Raw genomic sequence first — 16,020 nt, forward strand, 5'->3', positions numbered from 1 at the left:
TGTACCCTCGAGCAAATCGCACAAACGTTTTAACCAGCTTTATGGAAGTGAGGCGAATCCTCCATCATTTACAAAATCTTGTGGCCATTTGTAAAAAAAAAAAAAAATTGAAAAATCTTGGGTATATAGTATAACCATTTTGAAACTGAAATAAAAGTTATATTTCCGTTGTTTCTATGGCTGAACCATGTTAATGTGCAATCTTGAACAAGATTTACTTATTTTGTTGATTTTGCTTTTGACAGTCAAGAGCATCGGCGTCTGCTTTGAAGACAAGCACGACCCACATCGACAACGTGGAGAAAATAGCTCCTGACGTAAGAGGTTCCGTATAAAGGATGACACAAGCAAAATTTCGCGTCCACAAAAAGGATTTGCCAGCAAAAACCCTTCACAGTTGGATACTTTGTAAGTGTATCTACCTTTTGAGCTTAAATTTGATGTGCTTGTCATGTGAAAGCTACATTCTTACACAAAACATAGCTGCCATTGGAAGACCCTCAGCGACTGCTGATTTCTTACAATGCTTTGATTTTGCAACACTGTGTGTCACCCGCAGTTGCCAAGCCGACGGCGTCCCTGGAGGAGTATGCCTTTTATGCGGAAACATTCCCAAAACCTTTCTGTTTTAAATAAAAAGGTATGTTCTGGAAATGTCATCTTTATGCCGAAGCAAGGCAAAGAGTAGGAATCGAAAGTGTTTAGTGGTATATAGGGTTGCATAAATAGACCGGTATGCTGTCAATTGCACCAGAAAAATTGGCTGCTGTGTGTAGCTAGCTCAAATTTTTCATCACAGGCGTACTCTGGTGTAGTGTACATTATCTTGTAAACTACTAACGCGTAGATCCCTTTCTGTGAGAATCAAGGACAAGAATCCTTGTAGCCTCTATGGCGGGCACTGATGCAGGCAACCAAGTCGCAGTGAGCGGTTAGACCGCGATGCGAAATTAGTACCAGGGTTGGGCAGAAAAAAATGTATTTGGACCTACAAATACTGGGATACTTTAAAATAGTACCTAATATACTGATACTGAAATATATCTGTAAAAGAGTATCGCGATACGTATCGGAAATACATTTTAAATAGAGGCAAAAAGTATTTGGAAATAAAAATACAGGAATACATTTTAGGGAGGGCAAAAATACAAATACAGAAATACTGATACTGCAATACATTTTACATATTTATTTTAGATCAAAATAGACGAAACTTGGAGTTGGAAGTGGAAGTTTTTGATCATGAAATTACTTTCCCGTGGGCTTGGCACTTTGCCTTGAACGTAGTGATTTCGGACGACGAGGAGTCTTCAATGGGCTCAGAAAAACGTTCCATCGAGGGCTGACCATGGTCCCTTCCCTAACATCCTGTCTGTCTGACGAGGGATGCGAAAAGACTTCGACCTCTAAATAAATTCTCTGTCATCCTAAATCCCGTCAAAACGTCACCACGCCCCTGTCAAATAAGGACGCCCCTGTGAACATTTGTCACATGACGTCACGGTGGAATGAACTGGTATTCTTTATCTGTAGGTGTAGCCTTGAACATGAAACTTTAAAACGCTGCTGTATGAAAGGACAATACGTATTTTCGTTGTAGGTTACCTCGTTGAAGATCGTGCAGGATTTTCCAGAATGGCGGACCACCTGAAACATCCTGGAACACATGCCGTATATTTTGTTGCGGTTGAAAAAAAACGATACGGTGGCATCCCTGTAGTGAAGGTGCTTCCTGCTGACCCTCCACCACCGACGCATGGATTGCAGCCATTAAGCTTCGCCTTGCATACTCCAAATAAAAACCTCGTGGATTGCGACCTGATATTGCCGGCAGAGGTGCGAGCTCTCCGAGAAACAGCGCGCTCGAGACGAGTCGCAGGTGTACGAAGTCTGAGTTGGCACAACGAGGCCACGTCTGACCTCTTTCCTGGGTTTCGGATCACCAGAGCAGCGGGTCACTTTCACGTCGGCTGGTGACGTGCCCTTGAGCCGTGCAATATTACGGGCGCAGCTGCAGACGCATTCAAATATCTTTTGAACTTCACTCCGGCAGTTTTCCTACTATTTCAAGCCAACCACGGCCAGGCTCGTGCAGCAACGGACTGCGACTCAGCTTTGCCGGATGGGTGTACTGTGTACGTCAAGGCAAGAGAGACGGTTAGCAGCAGGCTTTGGATGCCCGCAAACAATGACTCAAGAAACCCCTACCTAAGGACCTGCGGTACAAAATGCTCTGGCTCCACTCCTGGCAGACCACCTAGTTCGAGTTCCCGACTGCGCAACAGTTCTGAGAAGAGAAAAGAGGAGGCACAGAAATATAGTTCGGAGAATCGGAAGGAACCTTGGTCAGCATGGTAACAATGCCCCAGCATCTCCTTGACCCTGGTGCCCTCAAAAGTAAAAAAAAAAAAAGCGTTCGGATTTTTTTTTTTTTTTTTTTGGGGGGGGGGGAGTATTTTTTAAGAAATGTGACGAAATACATTTCAACCTGATTGTATCGCGATACAAAAGAACATTCAAAATGTATTTCGATACAGAAATATAGATACTGGTGAAAAAATATGTATCGCGATACAGAAAAGCAGATACGAAATGTATTCCTGAAATACTATCGCGATACATTTGTATCGCGATATTGCCCAACCCTGATTAGTACTCACATTTCACATAGAATGGCGGATTCATTTCGCAACGGGCGCGGGTTGAACCGAGCAATTAACTGGCTCTAACAGAGTCACTGCGACTTGGTTGTCTGTGTCCTTGCCCGCCATAGAGATTAAGATGAATGGTGTTGTTGTTTCTCACAGAAATTGAGCTATACTTTGCACGTTTACAAGATAACTTGTGCCATTAAAATACTTGTTTGGTAAAAAATTTATCTAGCTGTGTGCAGAAGCTATTTGTTAGGGACCAATGTACGACCAATGTACTTAGGCCACACCATACACCGGGTGTTTGCTTTTCAAAATTTTGAAAACAAGAAGTTTCATTAGGTAACTTTATTTTGCAATTAGCTTACTCTACTTGGTGGACACTACAAACAATGTTGCTTGTGCAAATAGCGAGATAATTAACATAGGTTTTTAATTAACTTCTAATTAGTATATGGGACCATAACCTTTCAATTAGAAACTTGCTGGTGATGGTCGAAAGCTCTTAATCTGTTCATTAGAAATGTTGGGGACACATGCATTGTTTTGACAGTCATTTAATGTAAAATCTATGCATCTCACAGAAATAGGGTCGGCACCATATTAGTCATAGTCAAGGGAACCATTTAATGAGGCACGTAGTACTTAGGATAATTAAGTTTTTAAATAGTTTTGCAGACAATATTAATAATCAGTCCCAGTTAGAAACTTGCTGGACATAATCGGAAATCACTAAATCAGTTAATATTAGAAGGATGGGAGCACGTACAAAGTGTGGTATTTCACAAAAGGTACCAATTTTAATGCAGGCCCAAAGCTGGCAGAGCGAAAATGTGGATATGAAATGGAAGAACATGGGGGTCGCGACAGATTTGCAGGAGACAGGGAAACAATACATGGGCTCCTAGTGTCTAAAGGTGAATGGTTTAGTGGCTTCTGACGATGCTCATCAAGGTTTTAATTGTAACTATATGCTTATTTTTCTAACGAAAAGGTTAATTAAAACATCTGTTGTTCCTAGTGGCCGCCAAGTCAAGTAAGCTAATGGTTTATCAAGAGTGTCCTATTGCAAATTCCCTTCAATATCTTTGTCCATAGAAAGAATACCAGGTATATATTCAGGAAATGTCATGGTTGAGAGCCCAAGCGGGCAGAGTTAAGAGTCGAAGTAAGTATGTTCAATAAATTCCATTTAGTTTGAGCCCTAAGCACGACAAAGTTAAAAAATAAAACTGCAGTTTCTAATAGTATGTTGAAGAGATGCCATCTGGTCAGAGCCCAAGCGTGGCAAATGCAAGAAATAAAGTGGTTATTTACAAATATTACAATATCTCATGTTTTCTTTCTTTAACGAGTTTCACGACTTCTTTTGTGGCAAATATCCAGGAAGGTGGGGAAGGTGTAAATTTGGCGTGCTCCCAAAGTGATCAGTGGTTTATTTTAACTGATCTTGAATATTTGATTTCACTGGCATTTCTATCCCAGAGAAAAAAAAAAGTTCCGAAGCTGATCTGAGAAATAATATACTTAATTTGATTTCGGGTAATTAAGAAACCCTCTAAAAAGTTGCCAGCCTGTGAGCTTTTGAAGCTTGCAAAATGGTTCATGAGCCAAATTTGAAACCATGTTTCCTTCAGAGGATTACAGAATACGGCTTCTGTATTGCCGTATTCTTTAAGCCGTGTGTGGAAACAGTGTATAAGGGCAGGTATGAAACTGTAAGGTCTCGAAATGCCCTTTCACAAAGTGGTTATTAATCATGATTCATTAATCAAACAAATTATTGCCATGTTCTTCAAAGGCCCTTTGTAATTTTTCAATAACTACTCGAAATTATTCAAACAGTCTTCACATTCACATTGAAAAGTAAGGCTCAATTCTGCCCCTATAAAGGTCTTTACTCCTACTTTCGAGACTCATGTGCGGTGTCAGCTTGTCTTCCGAGAAACGTAGTCCAAGTCCGTAGGCGAAACAAAATCTAGTTAACCGATCCACTCGGAAGATGCCACTTTCTGGATGTTGATGATCTGGAACTACATGCCAATCTGCCAAGTCGAAGCAAGGACTTTTATTGGACTGGAATTCAGCGTCTCACTCAACAGTAGAGAAAGAGTGGATAATAACGCAGGCCTTGTTAAAAGCTAGTGTAAATGTTTGTTAAGAATGTGGCGATAATCGTATTGTAATAAATAGTGTACGCGATAAGCTGTTGCCGTCTGCCGCAAGGGCGACAGAGAGCAACAGCCGACTCTGACAAACCTTTAGCATTCACACAATGTTATCTTTTGCAGGCTTGAATCACTCCAGGCTTGTTCCTGAGCTCATGAGCTCGGGAACGATCGACTTTCTATTTTCGAATTTTGTGGAAAAAAAACGTTTCTCTTAAAGACGAAACAGCATTTCTGCTAAAAAGGAACCAGCGTTTCTGCTCTACAACTTTGTCAAAAAAGAACTTAAAAAAATTGTTAACAAGAAAGATTAGATTCCATTAAAAGCATGTAACAGAGTTTACACAATAAAAAACTGTCCCAGAGCATCGAAAAAAAATATTTTAAGTCCGAGTTTTACTAGAGCGACATAAGCAAAAGCCGACCCAGACGAAACGCGAGTGCGTGCAGCATTAATGCAAAGCGAAGTTTGGTATGCTTACAGGAAGCATGACTGATTGCAAACATACCAAGCTTCACTTTACATTAATGCTACACGCACTCGTGCTTCGTCTGGGTCGGCTGTTGCTTATGTCGCTTTAGTAGGACTCGGGCTTAATAGATTTTTCTTCGAAGCTCTGGGATAGTTTTTTATTATGTAAACTCTGTTAGGTGTTTCTATGGAAACTATGTTTTCTTGTTAACAATTTTTTAAGTTGTTTTTTACAAAGCTGTAGAACAGAAACCGTGTTTCGTGTTAATGAGGAACTGTTTTTTCACAAAATTCAAGAATAGAAAGTTGATATTTTTACGGAGTCGCAGAACAGACAACCATTTTTTAACATAAATCATTTTCCCACAGAATTGGCCCAACAAAGAGTCGATTGTTTTACAAAATTCCAAAACAGACAATCCTTCCTTTAACAAAAGCCAGTGTTTTCAAAATATTCGACTACAGAAAGCTGATCTTTTTACAAAGAGTGGCCGAACAGACACTCTTTGTTTTAACAAAAACCGGTTTTTCGCAAAATTTTACAACAGAAAATCTCTTTTTTTACAGAAGAGCCAAGAACAGGAAATGCTATTATTTTAACAGAAATTATGAAAACATGGAAACAGGAAAAAACAGAAACTTTATGGCAAGAAAGTTGTCAAGCTTTTTCTGTTTTTTACACAGTTATTTTTTACAGTGTAGCAACAAGATGTTTATGCATGTTAAAGAAAACCATAGCAACTGCGACGCAATCCTTCCTTTTGTCACTTACGCCTATAATACCGCCCGACAAACAACTACAGGATTTTCGCCGTATTATCTTTTATACGCTCGTATTTTGCAATACGTAGGAAAATCGTTTGGATATATACACATCTGAGGTCGTATCCCGAGCCAAAGATGCCCGCCAACTTGCCCGACTGCAAACTCTGCAGTCCCAACAATAACAAGAGCTACGTCATGCGGACACTCACGTACCAGTCGTCTATAATGTTGGTGATCTCGTGTTGCTCAATACACCAGTTCGCCAAGCCGGCAAATACGAAAAGCTCCTAAAAAGGATTGTTGGGCCGTACCACATTTCCCGTTCCCTCTCCGACATCAATTACGAGATAGTACCCGTGACCCAGCCCCGTGGCTATCGCTCGAGGTGCCAGGACATCGTCCACGCGGATCGCATCAAGCCGTACTTCCACCCAACCTAACCCGCACGCCAGTGCCGGATGACCTGCACTACCACCACCGGGGAGAACTGTTACGAAGACGACGACGCCGGACACTGTCGCGAAAGACGAAAAGGAGCCCGCGCGGCTGTGTTGCACCAGCTGGGGTCTTTTCAAGCGAGATTTGTAGCAGCCATCGCTGTTGTTCTTGTACATATCATCCTCAAATATATTGCCACGCTCGTTGGCGAGCAAGCGCGTGTGTGGCCGAGCGGTTACCGCGCTTGACTGTCGCGGGGAAGGTATAGGTTCGATTTCAGTCAGGCGACTCTCCTTTTATTTATTTTTTCAACTTGGCCTTCTCGCAAGTTCGAGAACATTCTCGTCTGATCTAGTTCCGAATATTCTAGGCACCGAACGTTCTACGCCGAATGATCCAGAAATCCACGAGGGTACGCAAGGGACTCCGCATAGCGACCGGAGTCAGTTTCGCCCCAGCGTTCGATTCTGCTGTCACGCCGTCTTCGACGCCCGTGACGCTCTGCTTTCTTCTGTTCCCTTTTTATTTTGGGGCACAAGTTCGCCCCATTAACCGTTTAGTTTCTTCAGTTATTATCGCCTCATCACTTGTCATTCGTGACAACACACACACACACACGCACACGCACACACGCACACACGCACACGCACACACGCACACACACACACACACACACACACATATATGTATATATATATAGTAATAAATATATAAATATATATACCCCCTGTAACCCGTCCCCTCCAGGCCGTCACGTCATACTTATTGTAATGAAGTGCAACAACAATATATATATATATATATATATATATATATTGTAGCGGTTGCGGTAAGGCGCCCGCGCGATTTTTCCGCCTCTTATCTAGCGCTTAAAGTCTTTCTAAAAATGACTGATTTAGTGGTTTTCGATAACGCTCAGCAGCTTTCTAATTGGAATCATATGTCTATTTCCACTAATTAAAAAGTTAATTAACAAGTTTTAATTAATTATCTGGCTAATTAGTAGGTTTTTGGCAATTGCTGACGTCCGCCGTGGCTGGTAATTTGTTCCCGAAGAGAGTTTCTCCTTTTTTCAATCGCCCTAATTTTTAGGATTTTTGAAAGTCTTCGCAAAAACACCCGGTATATATATATATATATATATAGACAGAGAGAGAGAGAGAGAGAGTTTTTTTTTAACTTAACAGATTTGTTTCGAAAAAGGCGTGAAGTCACTCTAATGCGGTTTCTGCAGGTGAGTTATAATACAGTCAGGGGACATAGAATAGGGGGCTAATCGTAACGATCAGTCGGGTAATTAGGTAAAATTAATTATTAACTTTTGAATTAATGAAAATAGACATATGATTCAAATTAGAAACTTGCTCGGCGTCATCGAAAACCACTAAATCATCTCTTTGTAGAAGGATATAACAAAGGGGCAGTATATTACGGTGTTAGGTTAAAATGCTCAATTTGGACGCGTTCCTAAATTTCGATTTGTTATCGGAGCGCATCTCTGCGCCCGCGGTCCTGCTTCCCAGTGGCTGAGACGCGCAACACACGTGCGCCCTACTTCCCTTCCTGCTGCGAGAAAGGCGAGTGGGAGCTTCGCGCCGCGACCACCGGGAGCCAGGACCGCGGGCGCAAAGATCCGCTCCGATAAGAAAGCGAAATCCAAAAACGCGTCAAAATTTAGCGCTTTTTAGAATGCCGTAAAATGCTGACCCTGTGTTATATCCTTCTAAAAAGAGTTGATCTAGTGATTTTCGATGACGCTGAGCAAGTTTCTAAGTAAAACCATATGTCTGTTTTTATTGATTAAAAAGTTATTGGCAAATTTTAATTAACCGACTGATCGTTCCGATTATCCCTCTATACTATGTCCTCCTGACCATATAACTCACCTGCAGAAACCGCATTATATAAATATCACGGCATTTTTAGAGCGCAGCTCTTAGGCGCCAGTTTTCGGCTTGAGCAGTGTCGCCGTCGCCTTCGGCGTCGGCGTAACCGCACGGTGCATTACGGGAAAACTTCTCCTCTAAATTTAGCAGAAAAATTTTCCCGATAAACTTGTCGGAACATTTTCAGCGCTAAATTTAGCGCAAAAATTTCTCCGCTATATTTAGCGGATATATTTCCCCAATAACCATAGCGGAAAAATTGCCCCACTAAATTGAGCAAAAAAATTTTCCCGCCAAATTTAGCGGAAAAGTTTCCCCTAAATTGCAGACGAGCAGGAGAGGAGGAGGGGCATAGCCTTTTCTCCGTACCTTCCCGTCCTCCTCCTCAACAAATGCGCTCTAATTTGGCGTTACAGGGGCTTGTAAACGTCTTTAATTTTTTTTTAAAATCTGTTAAGTTAAAAAAAACACCCTATATATATATACATATATTGCACAGTTGGCAAAGCAAGTATTTTATATTTTCTTTCTAGTGGTTTGATAGCAACAAAAATGTGACAACAACCGTCTCTGCCGTTGTTATTTTTTATTTAAAGCATGAAATGCCTTTTAACGGAATTACCTAATCCCAACATTTTGCCCGTGCGTCCATGCATTTGCCGATAAATTTAGCGCGGAAACAAAATTGTCGTTAGGTCACGTGATGCGAATTCGCGTGACAATACACCGATTATATTTGATGACACACCAGTTAAATTTCCCCACCAAATGCGGCGGAGAAATTCATGTCACATGACCTGTCGTTACGCGACCTATGTAACAATTCAGTTTCCCGCTAAGTCTGGGGGGGGGGGGGAATTGATGTAACTTGACCTCCCTATACACCAATTCACTATAGTCGCTAAGAGTAGCGGAAAATTTTGATATCGCGTGACTTGAGGTAGCAAAACCTATACATCAAATTAGTTTCCCCGCCAAATTTAGCGGAAGTATTGGCGCCAAGTAACCTGATGCCAAGCGAGCTATACAAGAAATCAGTTTCCCCGCTACATTTAGAAGAAAAATGTTTAAAAAAATTTTATATTCCCGATGGGACGGATTAATTTCCTCTAAATAAATTTAAACGATCGCACCTTAAACGCTGCATTTCACGCATTCTTAAAGTTCGAAGATACAATCGCTGCGAATGTTTTTTTTTTCAAGTGATAATGACATATTATTTTTAAAATAATAATGACATATAACCCATTTGTAGCTTTACCACTCGCGCTAAAATTAAAATTTAAACCGGGGTCAAATGTGAAAGATTTATCAATATATATGTAAATTTAAAAACAACGCTAGGTTCCGAATTCTATATTCCTTCATTTCACTAAATAGCTTTTTTTTTACACTTTCGACATGTGTAGCTTTTCAGGAATGTGTTAATAACAGTGTCTCGCACCTTGCTAGATTTCTGTGTAATTATTGCGGGTTTAATCATATGGCGCACCGTGCATTCACGAGCGCGCCCATTAAACCACTCTGGCATCGTTGCCGCGAGGCGGCTATGCAGTTGCCTCGCATTAGACACGAGTCACACGACCACATGGTCCTGTCGCCGCGGGGTCGATTGGGTTTCGAATTCGGCTCCCGAAGTGCCGCTTTCTCTCCTAGCCACTGGATGGCGCTGCAGACGCCCCAGGGCGGGCGAGGAGAAAACTGCTCGCCCGTCGATCGCTTTATAGAGGGGGGACTGGGGGCAAAAGTCTCTTAGGACTCCGGGCGGTACCGACAGCAAACAAGAGTGTGCGACCGGATCTCGAGTAGTCGCGGGACACGAAGCCTGGGGGCCCTCTTTGTGTTTAGCTTTGGCTCTACGTGCGTTTGGGAATATTTGTGTAATGTCGCGTGCATTTGTAGTGTACATCAGTTTAGTTTAGCGTTGTGTTTCATGTACCAATAAAAGGGGGCGAAATCCCCCTCCCGCGAAAGATCCAGGCTGGACTTGGGGTGTTGACGGACCACGTGGGAAATGGGGACTCGGCGGCAGTACGGCGATTTCCCAGAATTGGCGCCCCACGTTGCGCGCCATACTCAGGATCCTTGCAATCTGATGATTCCTGCGTGAAACTTTGCCTTCGATGTGCTGAATATTACGAAGTCTAGCAGCATACTCTTCCTGGTTTATTTTGCCACTGTATTTAACTGAAGAATCCAGGCTTCGGCAGGAATATTTTTAGGTATCACATCAAATAGATGTGACACCATCAGTGTTTGCGAAATGCTGAGGATAGTTCGCAAATGCGTCGAGCCTCCAGATGGCCAAATTAGTCATTTGTACATATGTTACCGTTTTCGAGCTTCCGGTGCACTATATTAGAATATGTTCAATTTAAACAGAATTATCTTCTCGCTGAAACACTTAAAAACAATTGATACATGCAATTATGATTTATATTCAGACAATTTTAGAAGAAGAAAAGTGGGTAGCTTACCCGCAACTTGTAGCACCTGTGGAGAGAAAACAATGAAACATTTTATCTAGATTGTTTCTCAGTATAATCATATAAGCATTTCACCTCTCACAATTGGTAGGTTTCAACTTGGATACGAAATCAGTCAAACTTTGCTGAGCTTTACTTCAGGTAGTTAATAAAGCGTGAGATCACAGCGGTACTTCGAAAATAAAAAAATCACTCAACGAACTCGGGCGAAATATAGGATTACCTAACACACGCTAAACAAGTTCCTGAAGCCACAGATAGAAATGGCGATTAAACTTTTCGCGACACAGTCGATGTCTTCTCACAAAGACTTTACGTGACTCGTAGATAACGCCATACGGATATGCCCACGACGTTTTATACACGCCCAGGCGCAATATAACGTAGAAGAGAAAATTTTCAACGTGGTCTTTTGCTCCGACTGGTGTTCCCACATCCTCTTTATTTATAAATATCTGCCAGATTGTGCAGTGACTTGAATCTCTCTTTGGGTGTTAGCCCTAGCTTCGCCAGGCCGTCTTGAGAGAGTAGCGGGTCTCAGTCCTGAAGTCAGCACTGCGGGACGCTCAACCTATACGCCAACGCGCTGTTCACAAACAAGCCGGCGTTCTCGGACACCAGGTACGGGAAATGCGCGTGGGCAGAAACCAGATTAGAATGAAGTAAAGGAGCGTTGTGCGCATGCGCCATGCCGACAGCAGCGCCACCGCTGGGATGCAAGGTCAGAGCCGCGTGCTGATTATTATACTGCTGCTGGGCAAAAAAAAAAAAAAAAAGAAAAAAAAAGTAACAAATAAAAAAAAAAACGACTTCTCTTCTCTTTTTTTTTTTTGTAGTTTTGAGATTTAATTTGGTGTATTGTGTAAACGAATTTATTTTGGCGGTTTTGATACTTCGCGAATGGGGCGAAGTGTGGTTTTCGGACATATTTCAGTGGGTAGAAATTGTTGCGAACGAGAGTGGTACGCTATGCATTTGTGACCTTGAGAAAACATTTTTCGCGGGATCTATTCTTCGCGATATTTTTCAGGTTGCGAAATTGACCAAAGAATCGACCCTGTGAAAATCATATGTTTCATTGTATTTGGTATTATTTTCTGGAGGTCTAGCCGAGCATATCATTAATCGGAAAGCCTTCTGGTTTCTTACAAATTTGTTTTGGTTTGTTCGTAATTTTGAGTCTGGGGTTTCCGTTAAGAGCAATGGCGCTTCTGCTAGGAGGGCCATCGGGAAGAAAAGGTGTGCTGAAAAGAGACCTGACAATCAAACTATTGCACTTAACCTATAACTGATTCCTGTTTCCGGACATTATATATTTGTATTGACTTCTTCGGAGAGTCTAAGAGTATAAACCTCATGCGATCAAGGAGTGAGAACACTAAGGTGGCGAGTGTGATCAAAATGGCCTCACTTCATTAAGTCTTTTCCTCCAGACTTCCGTACCTACATAAATATATACGCATTCCCATTATGGTTGTGTCCTAAAGAACAACTCTGATATTCAAATTTTCTGAATGTGTTTCGGGCAGCAACAAGAAGCGCGTTTCCACCGACTCTTTTAAAATGAGCGGGTCGCATTGCTTGAGTATGTTGTTACACGAAACCCACCACCGATTAAAAATTTAGAATCCAAAATTTATATCTTAATCTCTTTTTTTTTTCTTTTTTTTTTTTTTTTTGCAAATGAGGGGGAGCGAACCTCTCCTAACTGTGATGTTTTAAATAAATATTTTCTTCTTCGCCGCCCCTTGGCAAAAGGTAAATCATGTGTCGGCGCTCCGAGGGGAGCGCTAGTGCCTTAGCTTGTATGACTTGTCGAGTTATGTTGATAAGAAATATCATAAACAGAAATGACAAATCTTGATTTGCACGTGAGTGAGTGAGTAATAATTGCTATATTTACATCTCCTTTTTTAACATCGTATTAAAAAATAAAAATGCACCCGTACGTTTCAGACCCCATACCAGATGGAGGACCAATACAGAGGAACATTTGAAAAGTAGGTATTTGTCTTAACGAACAATACAGGTTTAAGTTGTTCACGATAATCTACCTGATCGTATACACGTAGTATAAAAATAAAACACACTACAATTATCGGTGCTCTTTGCCACATCTACTAAATTTAGATAGAACTGATCGGAAAATTATTAAATACAGGGGAAAACAATGCATTCTGTGTGCTATCTGACAGGGAAAGTGTAGTAGAAAACCATGACCAAACATAAAATCGACTCGTGCGCCCTACATTGAGACAAATGCATATAATTTCCATTACAACTATATAGTTGTTAAGAAAATGGCCAAGCCTTTTGTTTATTCAGGTTTAAAATAATTTTATATATAATTCCATCAAAAGTGATCATAAAAGCGTTCAAATTTTAAGCATTGCCACGTTTTTTTCATTTTTCTATAACAACGTATTAAAGCGATGACGTGTAAAAACTCACAAGGGAAGATAGGAGGCTTCCTCCGATGAGGAACAACATCGTTGCACTCATAGCTGCGTTCTCACCGCTTGAGGTTCTTGTGCAGAATAAGAAATTTAATCGCTTGCGCTTTATTAGTATCTGCCATTAGTGATCAATTCGCACCACCATTATAACAGACGCGATAAGATGCTTGACGCCGACGGCAGATACATCACAAAAGCACCCGATTGTCTTTCGTTAAATTGATTTTCATGCAAGCGATCTGGCTAATGGACTGGTCCGTCATCTTGCTGGAGATCTGCGAATCTCTGCCTATCAGTCGAAACTTTGTTCGAGGCAGGTTGCGTTCAATGGGTCGAGCGCTAGTTTTATCGCGTCTCGGTCCCTTCTTTTATCTTGAAATGGATGCGCTTCCCTGACTCGCCAGGTTGCCCTTATCACGCACTGCTGGTTCAAGAGGCGCGCTTGAGAGAAACATGGCTGCTACTGGGCATTAGGAATAGCTCGTGCCATGTGCCTGCGTAATCGATGTGCCGGGTGTATAAATGGATCTTCCGAGTAATGTATCTCCCGAAGGTTTAACTAATTTCCTCAAAAAGAGGAAATTAGTTAAACCCAGTGGGCGCCTGGTGTCTCGTTGTAGTTGAGAAATTCAGCCAATGCAGTACATCTGCTGGTCTGGGGTCTTTAGTGCGCAGCACGTGCTACACAACCGCACGCAGGTACGATGCTCATCCAGATTAAAAAAAGAGGGGGGGGGGGGGTGACTAAATCCCAGTATCCCCGCGTTCTGTAGCGCGTGCTTTCCCTCCACGTACCTTTCCTACCTGCGGTGCGAAACTGCACCTGGTTTCGAATCCAAGAACTTTACAAGCAAAACAATGAATGCGTCTTCACTGGTCAGGAGCCATAAAAGCAGCGCCGTATTTACCAGAGTTAGTGTCAGCGTGGGGCGCCACGCTTTGTATCAAATTGCAGGTCATTGTTGAATGCCAAATTTTAATTGGCTCAGATGCTCGACATTGTGTATTTATAACAATTTGGCTGAGATATAAGACCACATTGAACCTACGCGTATTTAGTATTGGTATGTCTACATTGGTTAGATTATATTTTAAATATTTCGCATACCTATCTCAAATACCTTTTTTTTCTTGCTTTCAGGAGATTTTGCCATCGGAATGACTTCCAGCAGTATGGCTTGGTGGGGTCGTCAAACACCTCAGCGCAAGTAAAACTTGGGGCAAGACACCAATCCACGCTCGTGGCACCAAAATAATGGCGTCGTGCAGAGATATAAAAGCCTGTCTCAATATTTTGGGCGAATATTATGTTGTAGACCTGGGTATGCGAAAAAAAGGCAGAACAGCGGCATAGAATAGCGACACGAAGTGTTGTAATCCGCTAAATGTGAGCCATCCTCCGTTTAATGTAGGAAGCGTAGGTACTGCTCAATTTAGAGAAGCGTAACTGAACGAGACGACGGGACTGCGTAACCTGAACATTCTATAAAAAATTCTACGCAAATGCAGTTTTACAGAGTCAGCCAAAATCGGCGAAAGAAAGTTTTCTCTACTTTGCGACGTGCCTTTGTGTACAAAATTTGCTCACACGCAGATAATTTTTTTTTCATTTTTAACACAAGTACTTCAAGTTTTACAGGCTATGTCGGGCCGTTGAAGTCATCATGATTTATAAGGCCTCAAAGAAGTACAATAAAAACACACAATGCAAGAAAATAATTATAATAAAAATGCTCATCTTTGTTTACTAAAACAGAACAAACCTTGGCAATTGAAAGTTTGTCTCCCTTCATACATAACATATGAACTTTGATCCTACATTTCTGGAGACCTAGAACTCTGAAGAAACAAATATATCAGATTCCATTTCCTTTCCTATAGCCATTGCAAAAGATAAAGATAAAACATAAAAGCTCCTGCAGGCGACTTGACCAATAAATAATTAAAACAACCTTGGGCCGTTGTCGTAGGCGTCGCAATACTGGCTGTAAGCTGGAACCTGATATCACTAGTTTTCTGTTTTTTTTTTCCTTTTTTTAAAATTAAAAGAAACTAATCAAACCTGATTGAGTGGCGGACAGTGTTCATTCGGGACCTCCACTTAAGCCGTAAAGATTAATGCTCTTCGATGCATGTGAGAGTGAAAAGCTTAAAACTGCCGAAGTCGTGTTCGTCTTGTGTCGCGCAGTGTACATCTATGTCTACGAAAGTGAGGCAAACAATAATGTGCACAGCGGGGGTCGCTTGGTGGCTCGTAAACTTGAAACAAAAATTGAACTTGGCTTCTCTTCGGTGGCGTCGTTGAAGACGAAGTACAGGTGGCGGCTGAACATCGAACCGGAACTAAGAGTAAGTAACTGTGTTCAAAATCCGCCCTCGTTTTGGGAAACTATGTGCTCCAACAAGTAAATTCATTTATTAATTAGAAAACTTTATGCCTCCTGGCTTGAATTTCATGTGATGGTTTATAGCCGGCCTTATTCACTCTGACTATATTAACTGTAAAATTAAATTTTATGGTCTATTTTGTGTATTACTCTTCATGCACTGCAATCTACAATCTCATGGGGTCGCGAAAAGACCGGGCGGGGGGGTCGCAGTGGTATGTCTTTGTTTTTAGTTAATTGCAGGGTAGGATAGAGTTTGGAAAGTGCTGTTGTACACGATAAAGTAGCCCAAGCAGCAAATTCCCCTTACA

General features: G+C 41.6%; 1 protein-coding gene across 1 annotated transcript in view; it reads right to left on the bottom strand.

Moving 5' to 3' along the window:
• The window catches only part of LOC120843439, a 36,479-nt gene extending 23,039 nt beyond the window's left edge, over positions 1-13,440 (bottom strand). The window contains exons 1-2 of the mRNA XM_040214813.3: positions 13,318-13,440; positions 10,858-10,873 (exon numbers count right to left, since the gene is read on the bottom strand). Coding sequence (XP_040070747.1) covers positions 10,858-10,873; positions 13,318-13,368 — 67 coding nt within the window. The 5' untranslated portion in view covers positions 13,369-13,440. The remainder of the gene's footprint in view (positions 1-10,857; positions 10,874-13,317) is intronic.
• Between the last annotated feature and the right edge of the window lie 2,580 nt (positions 13,441-16,020).

The sequence above is a fragment of the Ixodes scapularis genome, unplaced genomic scaffold (assembly GCF_016920785.2).
Source record: "Ixodes scapularis isolate PalLabHiFi unplaced genomic scaffold, ASM1692078v2 PGA_scaffold3__209_contigs__length_174095766, whole genome shotgun sequence".
Classification (NCBI taxonomy): Eukaryota; Metazoa; Arthropoda; class Arachnida; order Ixodida; family Ixodidae; genus Ixodes; species Ixodes scapularis.